The sequence below is a fragment of the Lynx canadensis genome, chromosome B4 (genome assembly GCF_007474595.2).
Source record: "Lynx canadensis isolate LIC74 chromosome B4, mLynCan4.pri.v2, whole genome shotgun sequence".
In the NCBI taxonomy this organism is placed as follows: domain Eukaryota; kingdom Metazoa; phylum Chordata; class Mammalia; order Carnivora; family Felidae; genus Lynx; species Lynx canadensis.
In genome coordinates this window covers 94,022,769-94,046,063 of record NC_044309.1, presented here as the reverse complement: position 1 = coordinate 94,046,063, position 23,295 = coordinate 94,022,769, and the positions used below count along the sequence as shown (strand labels likewise).

The 23,295-nt window shown below is 42.2% G+C and overlaps 1 protein-coding gene across 1 annotated transcript in view; it reads right to left on the bottom strand.

Annotated features, from left to right (window-relative positions):
• MYRFL (myelin regulatory factor like) overlaps positions 1-22,417 on the bottom strand; it is a 124,214-nt gene extending 101,797 nt beyond the window's left edge. Inside the window, exon 1 of the mRNA XM_030322294.1 lies at positions 22,372-22,417. Within this exon, the coding sequence (XP_030178154.1) occupies positions 22,372-22,417 (46 nt within the window). The remainder of the gene's footprint in view (positions 1-22,371) is intronic.
• Positions 22,418-23,295: the final 878 nt, after the last annotated feature.

Genomic DNA, 23,295 nt, shown 5'->3' with positions numbered 1-23,295 from the left:
TGGTTGTTGAATGTTCACCAGCACACCACTGGATGAAACTAGTATTTGAGAAGGAATACCTACTGGACTTTGTGACTGATTGGAAGGAAGCTAGGTAATTCTCTAGTCTAGTCTAGTTTTGGTGATTGGGTGGGAGGTTGTGCTCATGCTTTGAGGTAAGAAATATGAGAGATTTGGGTGAGGAGCCTGAGAAGGAGCTTGGAGGTTTCATCTGCTCGTGTCATATCATCCTGTTTTTGCACTCAGACACAGAAGGGAGCAGCAGGGCACTGCTCCCAAGAAAAACTCCACCTAATGACCTAGAATCCTTGGAGTCTCCCCAGTTCCCCTTGCACAGGAAGTTCTACATTGATCCAGGAAGAATCTAATCAGTTCTTTTAACCAGAGGGAACATGACCCATTGTTGGAAACGTGACCAAATTAAAAGACTGTCTGGACTTTAACATGATATGAATCACCTGAAATTTATGTGCCTGATAATCAAACGATAAAATAAAAATTAACCTTTATGCAACTTGAGTAAATAAATAGTTTCAGCACATTGTGTAACAGGATGGCAACGCCCACACGGGGCTTCCAGAACTGTCACAGATGCAAAATTCTAGAAAGGATCACTAAAAACTTGGCTGCCGGACTCTTACGAACAGCAGAAGACACTGAAGAGTCTTCATGTGCCCACCAAAAACAAGCCAGGTGGGTGAACTTCATTTTCTTGCCTGTCCAGCTGCCTGAGACTGGCAGATCAGGAGACTCTCCATGGAAATGTGTATCCTGACTTCAACTGGACGCTTAACAGAATTCTTAATTCATTCAGCATTTGATAAATATTTAATGAAGTGTGTATATGCTAGGCACTGGGTATGCAATCGCGAGCAACACTCAATCTTACCCTCAAGGTGAGGGAGGGGCACAGGAAAAGAAAACAAAAAACAGGCAGCACCAACATAGTGTGGTAAGTCAGGCCCAAGGAGATACCTGGGGGGCTTCCAATCCAACGTGGGGAGGGGCAGTCAAAGATGGTTGTATTTGTAGCTAAGATGGAGAAAGGTGTGGAAATTACATTAGCGTTAGGTGAACTCATACCTGGGAGAACTGTACCCCACCATGCTAACCGAGAGAAAAATCCTAAAATTCAGCACAAAATGACTCGGCTCTCATCCTTGTCAATAAGGGTATTTGTGATTTTTAGAAGTATAAAGAAGGCAAAATGGCCAAGTATGCAGATGGCCTAAAGGAGGTAGGCAGGGCACAATATGTTTTGAAAGAGTCAGGTCGAATCTCGCTGACTGGGTTGATGGCTAACTTCGACAAGATGACATTCAGCAGGTGTAGCATTCAGCTCTACATTGACTTTTTAAATTATGTGAATAGGAGATGGGGAAACTTGGCTTATGAGTGAATAGGTGAGACAAAGGTCCTTTCGTTGGGTCATCATGAGGAAGTATTGGGAAGACAAACTAATGTTGAATTATACCAATAAAATCACTGAGTACAGAAGTAGGATGGTGAGGTCCCTGTTCCTCAATGCATAGGTCCAGCCATGATGACCTGGGCCCCATAATTTCAGAGGAATGTTGACAAACAGGGTGTCTAAGGGAGATCCAACAGAGTGGGAAAGAATCACAAATCAAGCCACATGAGAGATGGTCAATGTAGAATAATAATAATAATAATAATAATAAATACTTGGTAAATTTGTTGAGCACTTTTTGGGTACTGATAACATGCTAACAATTTTACATTTCTTTCTCATTCAATCCTCATAATAATTTTATTCTATCAAATAGGTCCTATTATTATCCCCATTTTTCAGAAGAGCAAATATTCTTAGCCAACTTACATAACTTGTTCAAGTTGCAATAACAAATTGTTCTTGCACGGACTCAGGTGTTTTCTACTCTACCATAATGAATGTGTTCTTGAACAACCTTGCTTTCTGCAAAATCATGCGAAAGAATGTAGGAAAGTAGGGTTGGGACAAACCACTCAAAAACTAACAAAAATAATAACATTCCTAATAAAAATGTAAAGGACATGTCAAGTTATTAATATTGTTAGGTGCTTCAGCAAATAGAGAAACTTACCCTTTATAAAAAGGATGATGGAAGAAGGTTGCAAAAAAAAAAAAAAAAGAGTTACAGCTGCTGAGTTATGAAGAGAAGGGGAGAGAGAGGAGGAACTTGAGATTGTGATAACTGGTTTAAATCAATTACATTACAGCCTACCCTTCCTCAGCTCAAGGACTCTCCTCTCTCTAAAGAGATTAAGCTTCTGCCCGCAGAAAAGAAGGTGGCTGGACCACTACTGGGAAGGCAGCTTATAGCATCTGCCATATACAGCTTAAGAATGTAATAGATCTATGATCTTTCAGCACTAACGTTATTATAATTCCATATGAATGTGCCCAATTTGCTTTTTCACAAACTCAGGAGCCATTCAGTGTAAATAATAAATGATTGCTCAATACCTCTGGAGAGCTGCCCTTGTGATTTGCATAGCTTCTCAGTGAATACTCTAAAAATTTGCCTGGGATTTTAAAGTAGGAGGTGAAAATGGTCCGTCTATTGCATCACGTGACCTCAGTTTTCATGAAAGTATTTCAATGTCTTCATTAGTTGCTTATCAAGTTCACACTTCTTTTCCTCTCAAATTAGTGATTGGAAATATAAATTAGGCAAGATCCTCTGGCCTTTCTGGGGGTCCGGGAATCCATTTTTCAAGGAGTTTTGGAACCTTACAGCTGAACTTCCTCCTAGCCCTTCACCATGAGGATTAAACTTTTATGCTTTGTCAATTTTCTCTTCAATAGCATATACTAACATTAATATATACAGGAATAAATAAAATACGATCAACTGCATGTTAACCAATACTAATTTTTAACTGTGGAAGATACATTTGGGAAACAGAAGCTGAAACCTTTCCTTCTTTTTTTTTTTAATGTTTATTTATTTTTGAGAGAGAGAGAGAGAGAGAGACAGGCGGGGGAAGGGCAGAGAGAGAGGGAGACACAGAATCTGAAGCAGGCTCCAAGCTCTGAGCTGTCAGCACGGAGCCTGATGCAGAGCTTGAACTCAAGAACTGTGAGATCATGACCTGAGCCGAAGTCGGATGCTTAACCGACTGAGCCACCCAGGTGCCCTGAAAACTTTCTTTTAAATGGTATAGGAACACATCAAGGAATCCCATTTGTTTTACGTTGAAGATTTTGAAGAATTATTGTTCTGTTTTGGTCTAATGTTGCCAAGGGCCAAAAAGGAGGAAGAAGAGGAAAAAGGAAAAAGATGAAGAGGAAGACACCCCACAGGAAGGTCAGCTAAAGTGGGGATGTCCACCCACAGTCTTTGCGGGTGGTTTGGTTCCTCTGGAATGCACAGTGTTGAATATGAAATTGATGCCCCAGTGGGCAGACCCTGCATGGCACAAATTAAGGAAAATGTGACGCGGAAGCTGCCCACCCTGTGGCTTTCAGGCGTGTCTGTCCTGCCGCAGCAATGCCTTCCTCCTGCCAAGCCAGACAGATATGGAAGGGACAGCCCAGCAGAGCACTGACTGAGGGCTGAGTCTTCAGTCAAGTGTAGGATGAAGGCTCATGTCTTCTTGGGTAGGAGAAATAAGGAGGGAAGCCCAGCAGACTTGGAAAGAGGTCAGGCTTGGGGTATTTATTGATTGGTTTCATAAATATGTTTCAGCGACTACTATGTGCCAGTCCTAGCTGCTGAGGCTGAAGGAATGAATGAGACAGATTTCCTTCCTTCCTGTTGTCCATAGGAGACGGACACAAAAAAAGGCAATACATGCTTTTAGAGGTGAAGTACAAAATACTATGGAATACACAGGAGCCCTCAGGGAATGATGCCAAAGTGGAAATCTCAAGAGTGCACAGCAATCAGCCAGGTGAACAGGGCAGATTAGGGCATTCCAGAAGGAGGCAGCCCCATGTAACCTGCAGGCAAGGAAAGAACGAGATTTGGAAAACCACAATCAGGTCGACTTGGGGTCAATTCCACTTCTACTGAACCTCTCTGGGCCTGTTTCCTTATCTTGGGTGGGGGTGAGGGGGTGGGGGAGGAGGTGGGAAAAAAAGATGAGTTTTTAGCACCTTAGAGCACTGCTCACAGACTAAATGTGACGTGTCATCCTGCTGCTGTCAGACTGACTCCCAGATCAAACTCTACTCAGGCCCCCTTGACCTTTTCAACAAGGCCTACTTTCATGTTTCTGTCTGTATCGTCCAATTTGAGCAAGAATCCTGACAAATCAGCTTAACCAGAATCCCCCATCCTCATCTGATCACCCTTGTTGTCTGATCAGCTCCCTTACCCCCACCTTGCCCCAGGGGGTGTCTGGTCACCTTGGTCAGCTCTCAGAAAGAATCCTGTTAGGTTGGTCTAGCCAGAATCCCCCCTTACCCTGCTCCTTGGCTATACCCATGAGGGGTTGAGCCCAGTCTCTCTCCCCTACTGCAAAATTCCATCACAGCTGTCACTATACCTGTTGTGACACTCCTTCCCTTGAATAAAGTCATCCTTACTAGGCTTTAACAAATATCACTGATTTTTTTTTCTTTAACACTACTAATGTTCAGCACATAATAAATGTTCGCTCCTTTCTTGTTCCTTCTCTGCTCCTTGCCCCCAACTCCCAAACTCAGGACTCAGAACAATGAACCAATTGCTGAAATCAGAGAAGATCAGTTTCATCAAAGCAGGGGGTTAAGCGAAGGCCCAAATAACAGGAACTTGCTGGCCCTGCTCTGGAAAGTAGGTGTAGTGGGGTAGCCAGTGGCCAGTTTGTGGGAAATCAAGGTGGTAACTGGGTTTCAGGAAGCAAGAGGACGATAAAATGGAGGAGCGTTTTCCAAAGACCTGCTAAGTTTACTGAAGTATTTGTCTGACATCTACCCTAGACTATGGAAGCCAGTGAGTCATGGCCAGTGTTATCTCTTTTTCCTTTGGGAAACCAAAGTGGTATGAAGATGGAAAGAACATTGGACTGGGAATGGGAAGACAAAGATTTTGCCACGACCACTGGCATTTACCAGTGTGATTTTAGACACGTCTTTCAACTTCTTTAAGGTTCCATTTTGTTCATCTGTAAAATGCCTTCCTCCCAGGGTTGTGAGAGGGACCAACGAGTGACGGAAATGAAAAAGTCTGTGAAATGTCAAACTCTATTATCCACAAGCATAATACAAATGGAAGGGTGAGAAGAAAACTTTGAAGATGGGTAGGAAGGAGTTGGCGAAATAAGAAAATGTAAAAATTTGGTGGCCAAGTAGCGACTTTTATTTTTTTCCCAACATTTCCATAAACAACCAGCAAAGGGAAGACCAAGTCCTGAGCACAGCTTGTAGCCCTGACATCCTCACTACCATGAAAGGTCAATGAGCCTGCTGCCCCCTGGGGAGAGGAGCAGATTATTGTCTGGGTCTTATCCCCATGCAGATAAAAAGAAGAAATGGAATTTTTCCAAATGCTTCTTAAGACACAACTCTTCTGGAGATGTGTGGATAATAGATTTTAAAGTGCCCTTCTACCGATCGATTGGAATTAGCCTAGTCATGCTAACAGCCAGATCTTACTCTTTTATACCCGCACACAGAGTCATCCCAAAGTACATTTACTCTTAGCAGAAGAGACTTGACTAGCTCTTACCTTGTAAAATTTAGAAGAAATAGTTTGTAGGTGTCCTTTCTGCCTCTTCCTGCATATAATACATCGTACGTGACTTAACAGATTTGTCTCAAAGCAACAAGCTTGCCTAACCCAACAAGGGAAGAAAGGAAAGAGGAACATTGCTTCTATTCTTTCCGTCTATAGAATCCCACTGCATGGTAGAATTCCCATTGAGATACTCTAATCTGCTTTTGCACTGTTTTAATACACACAAATAGAAAAATAGCTATGTGAATTTAAAAACTGTTTCTATGCATGCTTTTATGGGCTTTTAAAAATATAAGTTGTACTGGGGTACTTTATAGGATGTTAAACAGTAATATACTCTTTTGATTCTTTTTGGATTTCTTTTTTTAAATATTTTTTAATGCTTATCTATTTTTGAGAGAGAGAGAGAGAGCATGAGTGGGGGCGGGGGAGGAAGAAAGAGGGAGACACAGAATCTGAAGCAGGGTCCAGTCTCCTAGCTGTCAGCACAGAGCCCGATGTGGGGCGCGAACCAGCAAGCAGCAAGATCACGACATGAGCCGACATCAGACAGTGCCCTTCTTTGGATTTCCAACCTTTACTTGCTGATTATCCACAGGCAAAAACAACAAAAACAATTAAAAGCATTAATACCTTTCAAAGAAGAGAATTTAGTTATGTGCCTCAAAGCCAGCTTCCCCAAACCCTGCCAATGCCCAGTTGAATGACCTGTTTGAGGTCAGTGGTTACCAAGGTCAGCAGATAACACTTCTCATATGAATTTTCCACCCCTCCACCCCCGAGCCTTTCTGGAAAGACACTGACAGATCAAAGATCTAGTTCTCCTACAGTGAGAGTGTCTCAGAACATAGGTTACACAAAGCAAGTTCTCTCCTTAAACTAAATTTGCAGTCTCCCGTCTTCAGAATTTCTCACAAACGGACTGTATAATTAGCACAAAATTCTTTAGGCTATTCAAGAACAGTACAATAATAACAATATATTCCTTTCAGTTTTGATTCTATCCCCAAACAAGGAATGCTCATGAAACCTTGGAAATATAGTACTTTCACTGTTCTGTCTTTTCTGAAAAATGTTGATTTCAAGACCAATATGGAAAAGCTGAACCTTTTGCAATAAAAGGAAATACTCAGTACTTTGTCCTATGTTGCTTGGCAACTAAGGGCTATAAATGGATTTTATGATTATAAAGGCTCAGGAATTAATGTGAACATGTAAAAGTTGTAATAACTCCCTGGAGACAGAAGTGTTTCTTTGGGAAAAAAAAAAAGTGTGTGTGTGTGTGTGTGTGTGTGTTTGTATATAGCTTGTACTCATTCTTATTTCAAAAGAGAGAAAGAAAGAAAGAAAGAAAGAAAGAAAGAAAGAAAGAGAAAGAAAGAAAGAAAAGAAAAGAAAGAAAGAAAGAAAGAAATTTGGTTCCTTCACCTTGAAAATGTTATAATAAAATCAATAACTGTCATTTATTTCATCATTAATCCTCACAACCCTAAGAAACAGATATTATTATACCCATCCTACAGGTAGAGAAAACTGAAATTTTAAAATGTTGAGTAGCTGGCCCAAGGTCACATAACTAAGAAGCAGAGGAACCAGGATTCAAACCCAAGTATGCCTGAACCAAGGCCTATGCCATCATCCACAGCCATAGATTCATAGGAAGCATATTTCTCGGCTCCTAGTATTTGAGGCTATTGGTCACTTTAACCCTACGGGAGTGACACTATTTCCAACTATTAAGTCATTTAATGTTCTCCTTAGAACACATGACCCCACATGGCTATACCTGACAATTGTTTCTTTTTTATTTTTAAAAAAATTTTTATTACATTTTTTTATTTTTGAGAGGCAGAGTGAGACAGAGCATGAATGGGGGAGGGGCAGAGAGAGAAGGAGACACAGAATCCGAAGCAGTCTCCAGGCTCTGAGCAAGCGTTCAGCACTGAGCCCAACATGGGGCTTGAACCCATGAACCATGAGATCATGACCTGAGCCGAAGTCGGACGCTTAACCAACTGAGCTACCAGGCACCCCCAACAATTGTTTCGTATGCTGCTAACATCAGGGTATCAAATATCAGGGTATCATCTCACTGGACTATTTGTCCTGACTCTGGTTTCCAAAAGCCAACGAGAATTGATATCTGCTATTACACTTGTGAGCAACCCAGCTGCCTAAATTCTCTCTATAAAGTTTTGGTTTGCACTGAGCAGTACTGTAGGCCAGCGTTGGTGTTCTTATATCCTTGTATTCTTGTAGCCTTATCTTTTGAGTGTCTGTAGCTGCCTCCTCTATGAACATAAACTATTGCCCTTTTACCACTAACACCTGAGCTGGGCTTTGCCAAAAAAACGCCAGAAAGCACTAATGTACCAAGCACTCACACTCCAGAATAATTTCATCTAAGGAATGGAATTACGTGCAAATTGTCACACACACACACACACACACACACACACACACACACACACCACCCTGGTTATTTGAACAGGAGCCATAATTTCCACAGCCAACTCTACAGATGTTCCTTCGCAACCTGTCTAGAAGACACCGTGCACAGTGACTAGGAGTCAAACCTTAAGAGAAAGATTTCTATCCAACTTCAAGCTCTGCTACATAATGGCTGTGTTGCTTTGGGCAAGGTACAAACCTTCTCTGAATCTGTATCCTCATCTCTCAAGTGGTGATAATATTATCTCCTTGCTCATTTTATTGTACAAACTAAGAATACACCTGAGAGTTTAGTACAGTGTCTAACATAAGGTCAAGTGTTCATTAAATGGTAGTGGTTTTCTTCCCGATCACACAGGCTGCTACAGGGACCTCCTTTAAAAGAACAAACACTTTCTTAATTATAGATTACTGATAATACCACTTCGCTGGGCAGTAACTCTGGGTCAGGCACGATGCAAAGTACTTCACATATCAGCTTACTGAATTCTCACTCCTCTCCTATGAAATAATATCTACTTCACTTGATAGATGAGGAAACAGTCTCAGAGAGACTTTTCCAAGATTGCATTGTAAGTCCATTGTAAGTACAGGTGGGATTTGATCCCAGGGCAATCTGGATGCAAACCTGTGCTCTAACCACTATGTCACTCATCACCACACTTGCACATTGGAGTCAGGAGCTTGGGGTTAATGTGTGTGATCTGTAATGGTGCCCACTTTCCAGGGGTGATGTGGGTGGGAAAGCTGTGTAATCAGACAGTCCCCCCAAGATCATTCCCACAACCCCCAGGGCCATTACTTTGACTGTTTCCTGGTGCTTGGACCTTTAGTTTTCTCCAGACTGCAGCTTCCACCTATTTTTTTTTTAACGTTTATTTATTTTTGGGACAGAGAGAGACAGAGCATGAACGGGGGAGGGGCAGAGAGAGAGGGAGACACAGAATCGGAAACAGGCTCCAGGCTCTGAGCCATCAGCCCAGAGCCCAACGCGGGGCTCGAACTCACGGACCGCGAGATCGTGACCTGGCTGAAGTCGGACGCTTAACCGACTGCGCCACCCAGGCGCCCCTCCACCTGTCTATTTTGACTGCAAAGCCTCCTAGTGACTTCTCCTTCTTCTTTTTTTTTTTTTTAAGATCTATTTATTTTAATTTATTCATTTATTTTTGAAAGAGAGAGTGTGAGTGAGTGAGGGGCAGAGAGACAGGGAGAGAGAGAGAGAGAGAGAGAGAGAGAATCCCACGAGGTGCAGAGAGAGAGAGAGAAAGAGAGAGAGAGAGGATGCAGAGACTGGAGTGGGGCTTGAGCTCACCCGACGCAGGCCTTGAGCTCGTGAACCATGAGATCATGACCTGAGCCGAAGTCAGATGCTTACCTGACTGAGCCACCCAGGTGCCCCCTCCTAGTGACTTCTAAGTATTGATTCTGATTCTCAGCTTATGACCCAGTTTGAGTTAAAGCCTTAACCTGTTATAAAGGGACTAGGGTTTTGAATCTGCCTGTCCCCAGCCAGCACCTCCACCATGTTTTCTACTGAGTGCCACACCACCCTCATTCCCTCCCTACTAATAGTTGCTTTTAAGGAAAACAGAGTTACCATATACTAGAGGAAGATCATTACTATAGGTCATGGATCTAACAGTAATATACATAGCCAGTATTGATGAAGAGCTGTGACTTCCTCTCCAGAGCTGGTTTGGATATTAAAATGTCGGTGAGAAAATGAACACAAACTGAACCACTATGTGTAATAAAATAAGGGCCCTGCTTCTCCACCAGAAATTCTGGTCAAGAATCTCATTCACGGAACACATATTCAACAAACATTTTTCTAAGTAAGTGCTCCATGCAAGACATTGAGCCTGCAGAGGTGAACGACCCAAAGGCAAATCCTCACACGGAGATGCTTAAAGTGTCTTCTGTGGGAAACAGACATGTAAACACACAACTTGAACTTTAATGTAAAGGGTGCATATCCAAAGGTATGGACAAAGAGCTGCAGAAGCATGGAGAACTGTACCTCTAACTTTGCCCAAGGAAGTTGGCTGGATAAAGAAGTAGGAAAGTACATTCTGGGCAGAAGGCACAAAGACCCAGCGTTAGGAAAGGGAGAGTAAAAGAATGTTTTCAAGAAACCATGAAAAGCTGTGTAGCTGAGGTATAGATAAGAGTAAGAACGATACTGAAGATAATATAGTAATAACAGGCATACAGAATCCAGGTACTATTCTGAGTACTATTCAGGTACTATTCTCATGTATACTGAATCATTTAACTTGCCCAATAACCCTAGTAGACAGTTACTAGTAACACTCCAGTTTTATAGATACATAACTGAGGCACTGAGAGATTAAGTACAGCTTAATCACACAGCTAGCAAGAGGCAGAGTCAAGATTAGAACTCTGGCCCTGGAACATGCTCTCAACCACTTGTACCAAACCACGTGCAATAGATATCAGTATGGAGGGAGTCCCCAGTGTAAGGATGCCCGGAATGTTATATTGGGACAACTACACTGAGCTCAGACAATGGAGATTCAACAGCAATGTTTAAGCAATGGCATCCACATGAGCCAATGGCAAAGTGGAAGGTGGTTAGCACAGGGACAGACGTTAGGAGGCTCTGGCAAGAGATGAATGTCTGAACAAAGGGGAGGTTGCAGCAGGGAGACATTTCACCTTAGGGTGGAAGCAACCATTTGATAAAGGATTAGCTATAGAGTATAGGAGTCGTCAGGGGTGATACCCAATTTCTAATTTGGGAGGTCTGTTGGAGAGTGAAGAGAACAGAGGAGGCAATGAAGACTGAAATCAGGGAGGGAATGAGTTCCACATTGAATGTGTTGATTTGGGAAAACGGAGATCCATCCATACATATATATGTACCTTAAACAGCTATAAATATAGGTCTGAAACCTGGCAAATACAGGTCTGAAACTTGGGCTATGTTGACCCATGGGAATGCCCACTCAGGGTAAGCTTTTGGTGTTCAAATAAAAGAGTTTCTGAGACAGGACTCTTGGGCAGACAAGGAGGGGGTGAATTACTGAAAGCATCCGAGAGGAAACAGAGCCTGGAGGAGAACCAGAGTGAAGGTGCCATGGAATTACATAGGAGAGAGCTTCCATGAGGAAACAATGGGTGATAGTGACCAATCCCAGAGACAACACCAGGAAGATGAGCGCTGAAGGCTTTTTTAATACAATCTAGCAATTAGAAATTTCAGAAGAGCAAGTCAGAGCAAAAGCCAGATTTAATTGGGCTTGAGATGCAAAGAATAAAGAGAATGGGTATTTTTCAGAGTTTGGTGATGAAAGAGAGGGGAAAGAGAAGTGAATGTCTGGAAGGAGGGATAGAGTTGAGAGAAGAGATTTAAATCTCCTCACTGACCCATTGATACCTGAATTTTGCTATTACTCCCCGCCCCCTGGGAGTATATGTTGTTACCCTTGCCTTTCCCTTGTAGGGACTTTATTATACCAATTTTTAAGGTAACCTGTAATGTAAAGTATTCCCAGAATCTTTTCAAAAGCAGGCTAGGCACAAATAATCAACAAATGTCAATCCATTGCCAAGAGCTTCCTCCTGGCTGACTGGGCCTCCGGAAGCATCTCTTCAAGTACTTCTGGAACAGCCCCCAGGGATAGAAGGAAGCCCAGTGCAGAGGAAATAATCACCCTTTTCTGGTCACGTCAACTGCTAGGGGAGAAGTCACGTGGTTTTCTATACCCACCGATGAAACTGAGAGCAGACTTTTCAGAATTCACTCCCTTTTAGGTTACAGTATCATTCTGGTAGGAGTGTTTTCCGATACAGTTACAACTCAGAATATAGAGATGAAACAGTTATTTTTTTTTCATCATTGCTTTTAATCATGTCATCAAACCTCCCTTTCCCATCTCTTAACCACATTTTAAGTAGGGTCTATAAGTTTCTAGACTCTGATCATTGAAACATGCTCCAGTCCAGGATCTTCTACTGGTTCAAAGTACGTCCTCTCCACCATGGGTGGCTCCAGGCTCTGGCTCCTTCAGGAGGGGAAGGTGAGAGGAGCTGTCAATGGCCTGAAACCAGCGCAGGGGTTCCTCACATCTTCTGAGTCGTAGAGCTCACTGGGCCTCCGATAAAAGGTGTGGAGACTTTCCCTAACATATGAGCCTACACAAATACCTACTTCCACTCACTGCCAGAGGCTTGGAGCCCACCTGAATCTTACCCTAGGTTAAGGACTCTGGGAATAGAGTAACTTTTTTAAGTCAAAAAATGAAAATATCAGGCAGCCGTAACAGTGAGAGTCTACAGATTAATTTTTAAAAAATTTCCTGGCAGAGGGGCGCCTGGGTGGCTCAGGTCATGATCTCGCGGTTTATGAATTCGAGCCCCGCATCGGGCTCTGTGCTGACAGCTCAGAGCCTGGAGCCTGCTTCTGATTCTGCATCTCCCTCTCTCTCTGCCCCTCCCCCACTCATGCTCTCTCTCTGTCTCAGAAATAAATAAACATAAAAAAAAATTTCCTGGCAGATAATTGGGCAATATTTATCAAAGAGCTAATTAAAAAAAAAAAAATTCTAGGGGCGCCTGGGTGGCGCAGTCGGTTAAGCGTCCGACTTCAGCCAGGTCACGATCTCGCGGTCCGTGAGTTCGAGCCCCGCGTCGGGCTCTGGGCTGACGGCTCAGAGCCTGGAGCCTGTTTCCAATTCTGTGTCTCCCTCTCTCTCTGCCCCTCCCCCGTTCATGCTCTGTCTCTCTCTGTCCCAAAAAAATAAATAAACATTGAAAAAAAAAATTCTATATGGCAGCAACTCTATTTTGAGGAAATTCATGCAAAGCAAATAACTAAAGGTTCTCACAGGTAAGAATCTAGAGCACACCCAAATGGCTAGCAATAAGAACTGGTTAAATTATGGAACATTTCGGAGTGCCTGGGTGGCTCCATCGGTTAAGCGTCCAACTCTTGATTTTGGCTCAGGTCATGATCTCCGGATTCACGGGATCTAGGCCCACATCGGGCTCTGGGCTGTCAGCGCAGAACCTGCTTGGGATACTCTCTCCCTCTCACTCCGTCTCCACCCCACCCCCAAAATAAATAAATTTTGAAAACATTTATGAAACACCGCAATAGAGGTTCTCCCACATGTCCCTGGGGGCTGAAAATGGGAGGTGTTTTTGGTCTTCACTGCTATTTCCAGATTAGCTTCCCTCCTCCCTTCTTCAAATGAAGCAGATCCCACATGACTGGGCCACCTCCTGTTAGTAGCATCTAGCAACCTCTTGGTCGCTCACTTTGTTCACCGTCTGGTTCCCTCTTTTCCTCCCTGCAACACCACTCTTGCCATCACTGCTGGTGGCTTCAACATCCACCCGATACTTCCCAGCTTCTTGAATTCGTAAACTCCTCACTACTTCCACCACCTTTACTCCAACTCACCTCAGACACCTCCTCTCTTGACACGCTGCTAAACCCTGGCATCAACCCAGTAACTGCATCAACCTCTGAGATCTCATTTCCACCTGCTGTATTCTCTGACCGGCCCATCCTTTCCACTCACTGACACTTATGCCTCTACTCGAATCAGTTCACCCACTGGGATCCCCTATTCATGAACCTTATTACCACTTTTGCACACCTCCTCACGCCCCTGCTATCCCCATTTCCCTTCTTACCCAGCTTAGATGTCAGGGCCCATCACTCTAATTACTCCCTTGCAAAGACTAGTCACTCTCTTCCCTTCTCTCCATCTACAGGATTCATCTGGGAAAACCTCAACTTTGTAAAAACCCAATTCTTCACCCACCCCAACCCTGCACTTAAGCATCTGAACGTTGCTCAGAAAATCATCCAAGTGTACTGACTGGCCTCACTTAAAGTAATTGAACACAAATCTTAAGTGGACACAGCAGTGACCAGCAATCCTATTTCCTAGCATATTTGCTTCTTTATTTTCTGTAGTGAGTTGAAAAATGCCCCCCCCCCGAAATGTCTGACCGCCCACGACCTCTGAATGTGAACTTTGGAAAAAAATGTCTTGGCAGAGGTAATTAAGTTAAGGATCTCGAGCTGAGATCATCCTGGATGAAGGTGGGCCCTAAGTCCAATGATGACTGTCCTGATAAGAGAAGAGACTCACAGAGAAAATGATGATGTAAAAACGGAGGCTGAGATTGGAGTTATTAGTCTACAAGTCAAGGAATACCAAGGATTGTCAGTGTCACCAAAACCTAGGTAAGAGACATGGAACAGATTCTCCCCTAGAGCCTTCAGAGGGAATGCAACCTTGCCAACACCTTGATTTTGGACATCTGACTTCCAGAACTGTGAGAGGACACATTTCTGTTGTTTTAAGCCATCAATGTTGCAGTTGTTTGTTATGTCAGCCTAGGAGACTAATATACTCTCAAAGAAAAGAATTTCACAACTTATTCTCCCTTCTAATGCCCCCAAATCATCCCCTACCACACTCCAGCCACCAGCTCCCTCCTAATACACCTCACACTTCATAGGCAAAGCAGAAGTAACCTGTCATGGGTTTCCACCCTGAAATCTGCCACACCACCTGCATCTGTTCAGATACTCCACCTCTGCTGCTATCACAAGACAGCAAGAGTTGCAAGCGTCTCCAGGTGCTCTGAATCCCATCCTGACCCACCTTCTCAAGGTTCCTCTCCCACAATTAATGCCCCCTCCCTCTTCTGCATCATGCACGTACTCCTCTACACTCAATCATTCCCACCAGCAGACCATGCTTCAGTATCTCCCATCTTTATTTTTTTAACGTTTTTTTTTTAATGTTTATTTATTTTTGTGAGAGAGAGAGAGACAGAGTGCAAGCAGGGAGGGGCAGAGAGAGGGAGACACAGAATCTGAAGGAGGCTCCAGGCCCTGAGCTGTCAGCGCAGAGCCTGACATGGGGCTTGAACCCACGAACCAAATCGTGAGATCATGACCTGCGCCGAAGTCAGACGCTTAGCTGACTGAGCCACCCATGCGCCCCAGTATCTCCCATCTTCAAAAAACAAAATTATCAACAACTCTTGCCTCTATACCCCCTCTGGCTTTGGCTCAACTCCTTGGCTCATGGGACAAAAGAACTTCTCAAAAACATTACCCATATTAGCCACTCACCATCTGTTGCCTCTTCAACCCCATGGACTGGGCTTTCTTCCTCCACTACATGGAAACCACTTGTCAAAGTCACTTAAACCTTCTTTCCCACATTCTATGCTCAGTTATCTGGCATTTCAGAAACACTTAAAACATATGATCATGTTCTCTTTGAAACACTATTCTTTCCCAGCTCAACACCGCAGGCTCCCCTCTTACCTCATTTAACATCCCTTTGTTAGTTATTCTCACTCGCATCCTTAAGTGTTATCATGGGTCTCCCTGGTCTAGTCTGTCTCCCTTCTCAGGATCTCATCTTGTCTTAGGGCTTTAAATACCAACCATATGCTGATGACCCCCAAACTGATATGCATATCCCTGATCCCTTCCTTGGGTTCCAAATTCAAACATCCAATTGCCTTCTCATATTTTCCATTTTGTTGTCTAAAAGGTATCTAAAACTTGAAGTGCCACAAATGAATTATTGATTTCATATGTGTGTGTGTCCACATACACACACACACACACACACACACACACACACACACACATATACACCAGCACTTCTGCCTAGTCTTGCACACCTGGGTACATTGTACCAACATCCGCCAATTATTGGTGCCAACACCAGGGCATCATCCTTGACTTCTCTGCCTTTTCATCCCCCACATCCTACCCATCTGCAAGTCCTGCCTATTCTCAAGGGTTTCCTATCACACCGAGAATAAATATTCAAATTCTGACGTCATCCCCTACCACCCTCCTCATTGTCAGTTAACACTGTCCCCTGCCCCCTCCAGCATGCTCTTCACCGCACCCCACCTCCACCTGCCCACTCCAAGCTCAGGGACTTTGCACTGGTGTTCCCTTTGCCTGGCATGCTCTTCTGATGGATGATGGATCATGACTGGTGGGAAACTTGCTCGAATGTCACCTCCTAAGAAGATTCACTGATTACCTTAGCTTATGTAACCCGCTCTCCCTCCCATCCTCAGTGTCTCTCTGCACTGCTATCTGGCTTTATTTTCTTCATAATTAATGACTATCTGAAATCATTTTATTCACGTGCTTATATCTTTATGGTCTTCTTTCTTCAGCTAGAAGAGGAGTTGCTTTGGGAAAAGGCCTCTGCTTGTTCACCACTGAATCCCCAGCCATTAGGGCAGCATCTGATTGGCTGGTTAATATAAACAAAGGATCGGAATGAATGACAAACTTGTAGCCACTTACTACCTGGATGACCTTCAAGCAAGTTCACCTCTGCCAGCCTCAAGATTCTCATGGGAGGAAAAAAAATCTCTCACAGGGCCCTTTTGATGTTACACAGAGAAAATGATAACAGGGTAACAATGAGAATTATAATAGCTACCATTAATTGAGCTCTCTGTGCCAGGCATAGCCCTTTACAACCACATTTCGAGATGATACAGTTATCAGCATTTTATAAACAAGGAAACTAAGACCTGCAGAAGTTTACTTCTCCATCATCCCAGAGGCAATGAATGGCACAGCCAGGATTCATATCCAGGATTACTGACTCCAAAGCCATGGTCCTAATTAAAATTCTATATCTAGCACATAGTAAATGCTCAATAAAAAAAAAAACAAACCAGTCCTTGGGGCGCCTGGGTGGCTCAGTCTGTTAAGTGTCCGACTTCGGCTCAGGTCATGATCTCGCCCATGAGTTCGAGCCCCGCGTCGGGCTCTGTGCTGACAGCTCAGAGCCTGGAGCCTGTTTCAGATTCTGTGTCTCTCTCTCTCTGACCTTCCCCCATTCATGCTCTGTCTCTGCCTCAAAAATAAATAAACGTTAAAAAAAATTTTTTTTAAGTCCTTATTTCTAGTTATTATTGGAGGATGTTGCTAGGACACAACAGGATGTCTAAAATTCCATCATTAGAGAGCAACCAAACCTACCCTTAGAGAAGGTGACTTTTTTTTATTCATTTGACCAAACATCTTTGTGTTCTCTGGAAGTACATTGAGTGTAAGACTCTATAGAGATGTATGGTGGCATCAGATTATCTGCTGCTTGTACCTTGTGTGCAAGCTCAGGTTTTATTGGGACAGAAAGAGGAGGGCATAAGGGTGCTGGGAGGGTGAGAAAGTGGTGGTCCCCACATGCAAGAAAGACAAAGGATTAAGAGGCTGGCCTGAGGTCAAAGATACCCTTTACCCAGGGCATCTGGGTGGCTTAGTCGGTTAAGTCTGACTTCAGCTCGGGTAATCATCTCATGGTTTGTGGGTTCAAGCCCTACCTCAAGCTCTATGCTGACAGCTCAGAATCTGGAGCCTGCTTCGGATTCTGTGTTTTCGTCTCTCTCTCTCTGCCTGTCCCCCACTCATACTCTCTCTCTGTCTCTCTCTCTCTCAAAAATAAGTAAATAGATAAACATTAAAAAAAAAAAGATACCCTCTACCCACAAGACTGCCTTGCCCAGGGCCAGTCCCGGCACTGCAGCGTCGGCCTTCTGTCCTGCTTTCAGCTGTTCAGAGCTTCTGATTCCTCTCACGGGAATTCAGAGTCACCAACCAATTAGAGTTTGGGGGTCCCTGTCCCCCCAAACTTCAGTGAGTGTGCTGGAGTTTCAGTCCCTCAGTGTCTTTCTTGTGTCTTCTTGTTATCTGCTCCTAGTAGGTGGTTTTCCCCACTCCATTCAATCAGGGCAGGAATGAATCTCCTCTTCTCCTTTCAGGATAAGCCAACAGGCATTTGAGAACCTACTTCAGGGCGTTACCAAGAGCATGAGCTAAATATCTTCTCAATTCAGAAAACCTCCTCTTTAAAAATTAGATACAATGAAAAACTAAATAGTCTTCTCAAATCAGTTTTTATAAAATGTTCTAAAAAGCCTGGGAATAAAAAGTGAGACCTCTGATATGGCAGTCCCCAAAAATACCAATGAGGAAAACAAATTAAGAATGTGAAGTCACAGCTTTCAAAAACAAAGGAAGTAAACTGAAGAACTGAGATTTACTGTATTTCATTTTCTTATTCCTTTTTACTCAGAGAGTTGTAAGAATTAAATGAATTAATGAACGTAAAGGCAACAGCATAGGGGTGGGCATATGGTAAATGCTTAATACATGTTGTTAGTAATCAGGGTCAAACTAAAGGTGAAATTGATAAAGTTTCCAAGTTAACCAACTTAAAATAGTTAACCATCTCTTTTTAAAGATAAAATCATGACGTTCTTTTAAAAAACAATTTTTTTTAATGTTTATTTATTTTTGAGAGAGAGACAAACAGCGCGAGCGGGGAGGGGCAGACAGAAGGAGACACAGAATCTGAAGCAGACTCCAAGGTCCAAACCGTCAGCACAGAGCCTGATGCGGGGCTCGAACTCAAGAGCCCTAAGATCATGAGCTGGGCCGAAGTCAGACGCTCAACCGACTGAGCCACCCAGGTGCCCCAAAACCATGACTTTCCTACAAATATAAGATGGATGCATATCAAAGATTTTATTCAGCTACCTAATTAATGAAGGAGGCAGGAAGATGTCACAACTGGCTCAAGGAGAATTCAAACGGCAGATCTAGATCTATATCTACCCCATCTGTATCTATCTAGCTACACCATGCAACGAATTTCCAAATAAAAGCAAAACGGTCTTTTACTAGAACTGTTGATCCCACTAAAAGTAAATTCATTTGCATATCTATAGACAAAAGTCATTTGCATTGATATCAGTTATCTACAATGTATAGAGTTTTAATATATCTCTAAGACAATAAAAGGTGTAAATCCCACAGAATCTGGTAGCCCAGAAGGATGTGATCTTTTCTACGGAAGATGTCCATAATCTTTTTCATCTGTGTCAGTGTCTTTTGTAATGTTTCTTTAGACGTGGATCTTAAACAAGACTTTTGCTGAATTAAAACTCATTCTCCTCTATTTAAGATAATCGGATTATAACATAATACATTTCAATTATGAAGCACTTAGATAATAAAGTATAAAGAAGAAAATGAAAATCGGCATATTTTTACCACTAAGAGATAACAAGTATTAATGCTTGAAGTGTATTCATCCAGTTGTTTCTATGTATATGTGTGAGCGTGTATGTGTATATATTAAATATTTTCAGATCAGTTTTAATAATAAATTTTGTTCTGGGAAGCTACATATATAAAAATATTCAATTGTATCTACCAATTTACAAACCACTTTTCCCCTTTATATAATAAACATTTTTCCTTATCATCATTTTCAATAGCTATAAAATATTCCATTATATGGAAAAACCATAATTCATTTAATTAATCCACCACCATCAGAAATTTAGATTGTAACCAAGTTTTAGTTATTAAAAAGAAACTAATATGCTTCTCTTCTGACACCCTTTTTCTTGTAGTGGTACCAGCTTTGTTGAAAAAGCCAAACATTTCACATGGTATCAGTCTCCAGAGGATCTTGGGATCCCTAGCACACCTGATCTGCCTCTGCTTTAGTTAGTTAATGGGCCTACCTGTGGCATCAGGGGCAGACCGGGAATTAGAATTAGAATTAGAATTCCAGCTACCCGAAACCACCCTTTGTTCTTATCATTTTCCTGAGACACATCGTAAAGATTTAGACATATTTGAAATTTAAAATAAAAACTAAGATCATCCTGAGCTTTGACCCTCAAGGCCATTTATTGTCAATCCAGATACTTTTTCATACAAATGCGTTCATAAGGAAAAATGCAGCTAGGGCTGAGTTTCTTAGAACAAAGGGTCTGAGGAAACAGAAAAATAGCTTTCAGCTGGGTAACAAATTGCCAAAACTTTTCTTGATTTTTCAGACCTTGATTTTTTTTTTAATTTTGTTTAATGTTTATTTAGTTTTGAGAGAAAGAGAGCGTGAGGGGGAGAGGGACAGAAAGAGAGGGAGACATAGAATCGGAAGCAGGCTCCAGGCTCTGAGCGGTGACCCAGAGCCCGACGTGGGGCTCGAACTCACAAACCGTGATCGTGACCTGACCTGAAGTCAGACGCTCAACCGACTGAGCCACCCAGGCGCCCCTGGATTTTTTTTTTTTATACAAGATCGCATTTAATTAGAACTGACACATCAACAGGAGAACGATGAGCGACAACTGGTCCTCCTCACTAGAATATCACTGCTGTCCTCAGTCTAAGGAATACTTGAGAAAGGAAATCATTAAAATCTAAGGGAAAGACTTCAAAGCCTTACAAGCTACCACTTAAGGGAGGTGATGTTGGACCAGGCACACAGCAGGTACTCAATATTTGCTGAATAGTGGAGGTATAAACATTTGACAATGAGCTGTGTGGTTTTCAGGGGGAAGAGAATCATTTAAGCTGGTGTCTCCATTTTTTATTTCTAAAAATGAAGAGAAATGACCCCTCCCTCATGAAAAAAAAAAAGGTTTCAAATGGAAGACCAGAGTTTGGTTTAAGCTAAGAAAAATACTATTAAAATAATAATCAGATATTGTAGCAAGTGACAGAGAAGACTGGTGGAAACTATATCCCTGGAGACTTCTGAAAATAAGACAAAGATAGTATAGGAATCCTCTAAGTACAGCAGAATTTCCAAAGAACAGAAGGTAGACCACATTCACTTTTCAGGTCTTCTCCAGTTACAGAAGGAAACCAAGACTTTATGCTTCTATAAAATGAATGGGTGGTTTCTCTAAAATAAAGCATATGGGGCACCTGGGTGGCTCAGTCAGTGGAGCGTCTGACTTCAGCTCAGGTCATGATCTCACAGTCTGTGAGTTCGAGCCCTGCATCAGGCTCTGTGCTGATGGCTCAGAGCCTGGAGCCTGCTTCCGATTCTGTGTCTCCCTCTCTCTCTGCCCCTCCCCTGTTCATGCTCTGTCTCTCTCTGTCTCAAAAATAAATAAAAACATTAAGAAAAAAAATTTTTTAAATAAAGCATATGTATGGATGAAAGTTACACAGAATATAAAATCAGGCAATAACAATCGAGCAATCCAACGTTAGCGTGCCTACCGTGTACACAGCCTGACCCAGGTAGACACACCGATTTGGCTACTGTCAGAGACAGAAAATTCAATGGGATAGATCACGACTGAGATAATGTGATAATTCTCTTGGTCTTAGCTTTCTTCTTGTCACTTCTGGCAAAATCCAAGCCACAGAAACTACCATATTGTATGTGATTCTTTCTGATGGTGACCTAGAATCTCACTAGTTCTTTAGTACGACCACTCCGTTATTTCGTACTGTTTGGTGTTGGGTTAATTCCATTCAACCTTTTTGCATCTAGAATTTGTCAGGTACTTTACTGATCACCAGAAATGCCAAAAGCACTCCTCTATATGCTGGTAACTGCCCTCTGGATTCTGTGAATAAACAGGTCTACCCTCAATTCTTCTCATACTTCCTCCTGAGAAATACCTTTGAAATGTGTAAAAGCTATGGTCACATTTCCCTTCACATGGAAGTCTGAGCATTGCTGATAAAGAACCAAAGACTGAAGTCTCTGATGGCGAGTCCTTGCTGACATTTTCAACAGACCCGCCATTAGAATATCAACCCAATTAAATAATAGAAGCCGTACTGCCAGTTTAGATTTGTAAAAGAAAGAAAATCTCTGTAACCATGTCCTATAATATGCCCCTCCCTTAAGAAAGAAGTACTCATTTCTGTAGTATGGCTCTCCTTTCAAAAACCAATCATTATTCGGTTGCACATTTTTAAAGTGTTGTGAAAAACAAAGATGAGAAGGGGAAGGAGGTGTTCTTTTACTGTTTTATATTTAATTTTACTAAGAGAAAAACTATTTTAAATGAAATCTTACACCTTTCTGGTGCTAAACTCAAAAACTTTAGAGACAAGACAAATCTGTAATTTTTGAAATGTAGGGGATTAGAAGAAATATAATCTAGCACAGGACAGAGACAAACCCTAGCCACACAGATACGCTGACCCTGTGACTCTTTTAACAACCAAGCTAGAAGATGGAAATCCTGTATTCTTTTAAGTCACTACCTATACCATTGGTTTTTCCTATGAACAGAGCAAATAAACCTCCACTTCAGATTTCAGGACAGTTAGTACGATGGCATTTCTTCCAAGTCCAAGTTTAAGTGAATTCCAAAAAGGCAAAACAGTGACTGCAAGCAGAGCCAGTTCTCAGAAGCAGGGACTGCATGTTGGAAAGTGGGCACTTACCTTCAAAGAACTGCTGCAGGGCCTCGTTTTCCCCTACCACATCCATGGTGCCGCGGTCCTAGTAACGCTTCCTCATAGAACAAGGGTTCTCAGACCTCAGGAACTAAGTGCTCGTCCTCTCAACTTGACGCCTATGAATGCTCTTGAAAAGTCTTCATTTTCTTTTTATTGGAGTAAAGCATATCTTCTGCCAACAAATTGTGTCCAGAAAGATGGTTAAATTCTCCAAATGATTGTAAGACCAGGCTATGGGACCATGCAGGAAAAAAAAAAAAAAAAACCTTATGAATAGGGAAGTGGTAACAAATCTATCTTACTGTAGGGAACTGTTTCTACTCTGCCTTTTGTCTTTAAGGACCTTTGTCCTTAGTGACACATGTAATTACATAAATGGGCAATAAATACATAGTCTTATCTCTTATTTGTCCTTTTACACCAATATATTTATATCTCCCCCTCTGTCAACCAGGTCAATTTAGCCATAACCAGGCAAATATACAGTGTGTGTGTGTGTGTGTGTGTGTGTGTGTGTGTGTGTGTGTGTGTTTACCTAGAGAAAGGGGGCAAATCAATAATCACTTTTATAGATACCTAGAGGAGCAGATAATTTAGACAGACTTGTGATAATGAAGAGTTGGGATTTGTTAAGTATTTCTAAATTTAATCACAATGAAAACTTACATTCCCTGATACACACCTAGTCTGTCTCCTCCAGATTTTATTTTCTTTGAAAGTATAAACTAGAAAGCATGAGAAGTGCCTCTGAGGAGCAAATTTGATTCAGTAATTCTTACAGTTGAGTATACACTTCACTTTTAGCTGGTTTCACTCCTAAATATAAAACTACATGCAAATAAATGTTTTGCTTTCACTGCTTAACTATTAATTTACTTCATAGCCTAAGAATATAATTAGGATATTCAA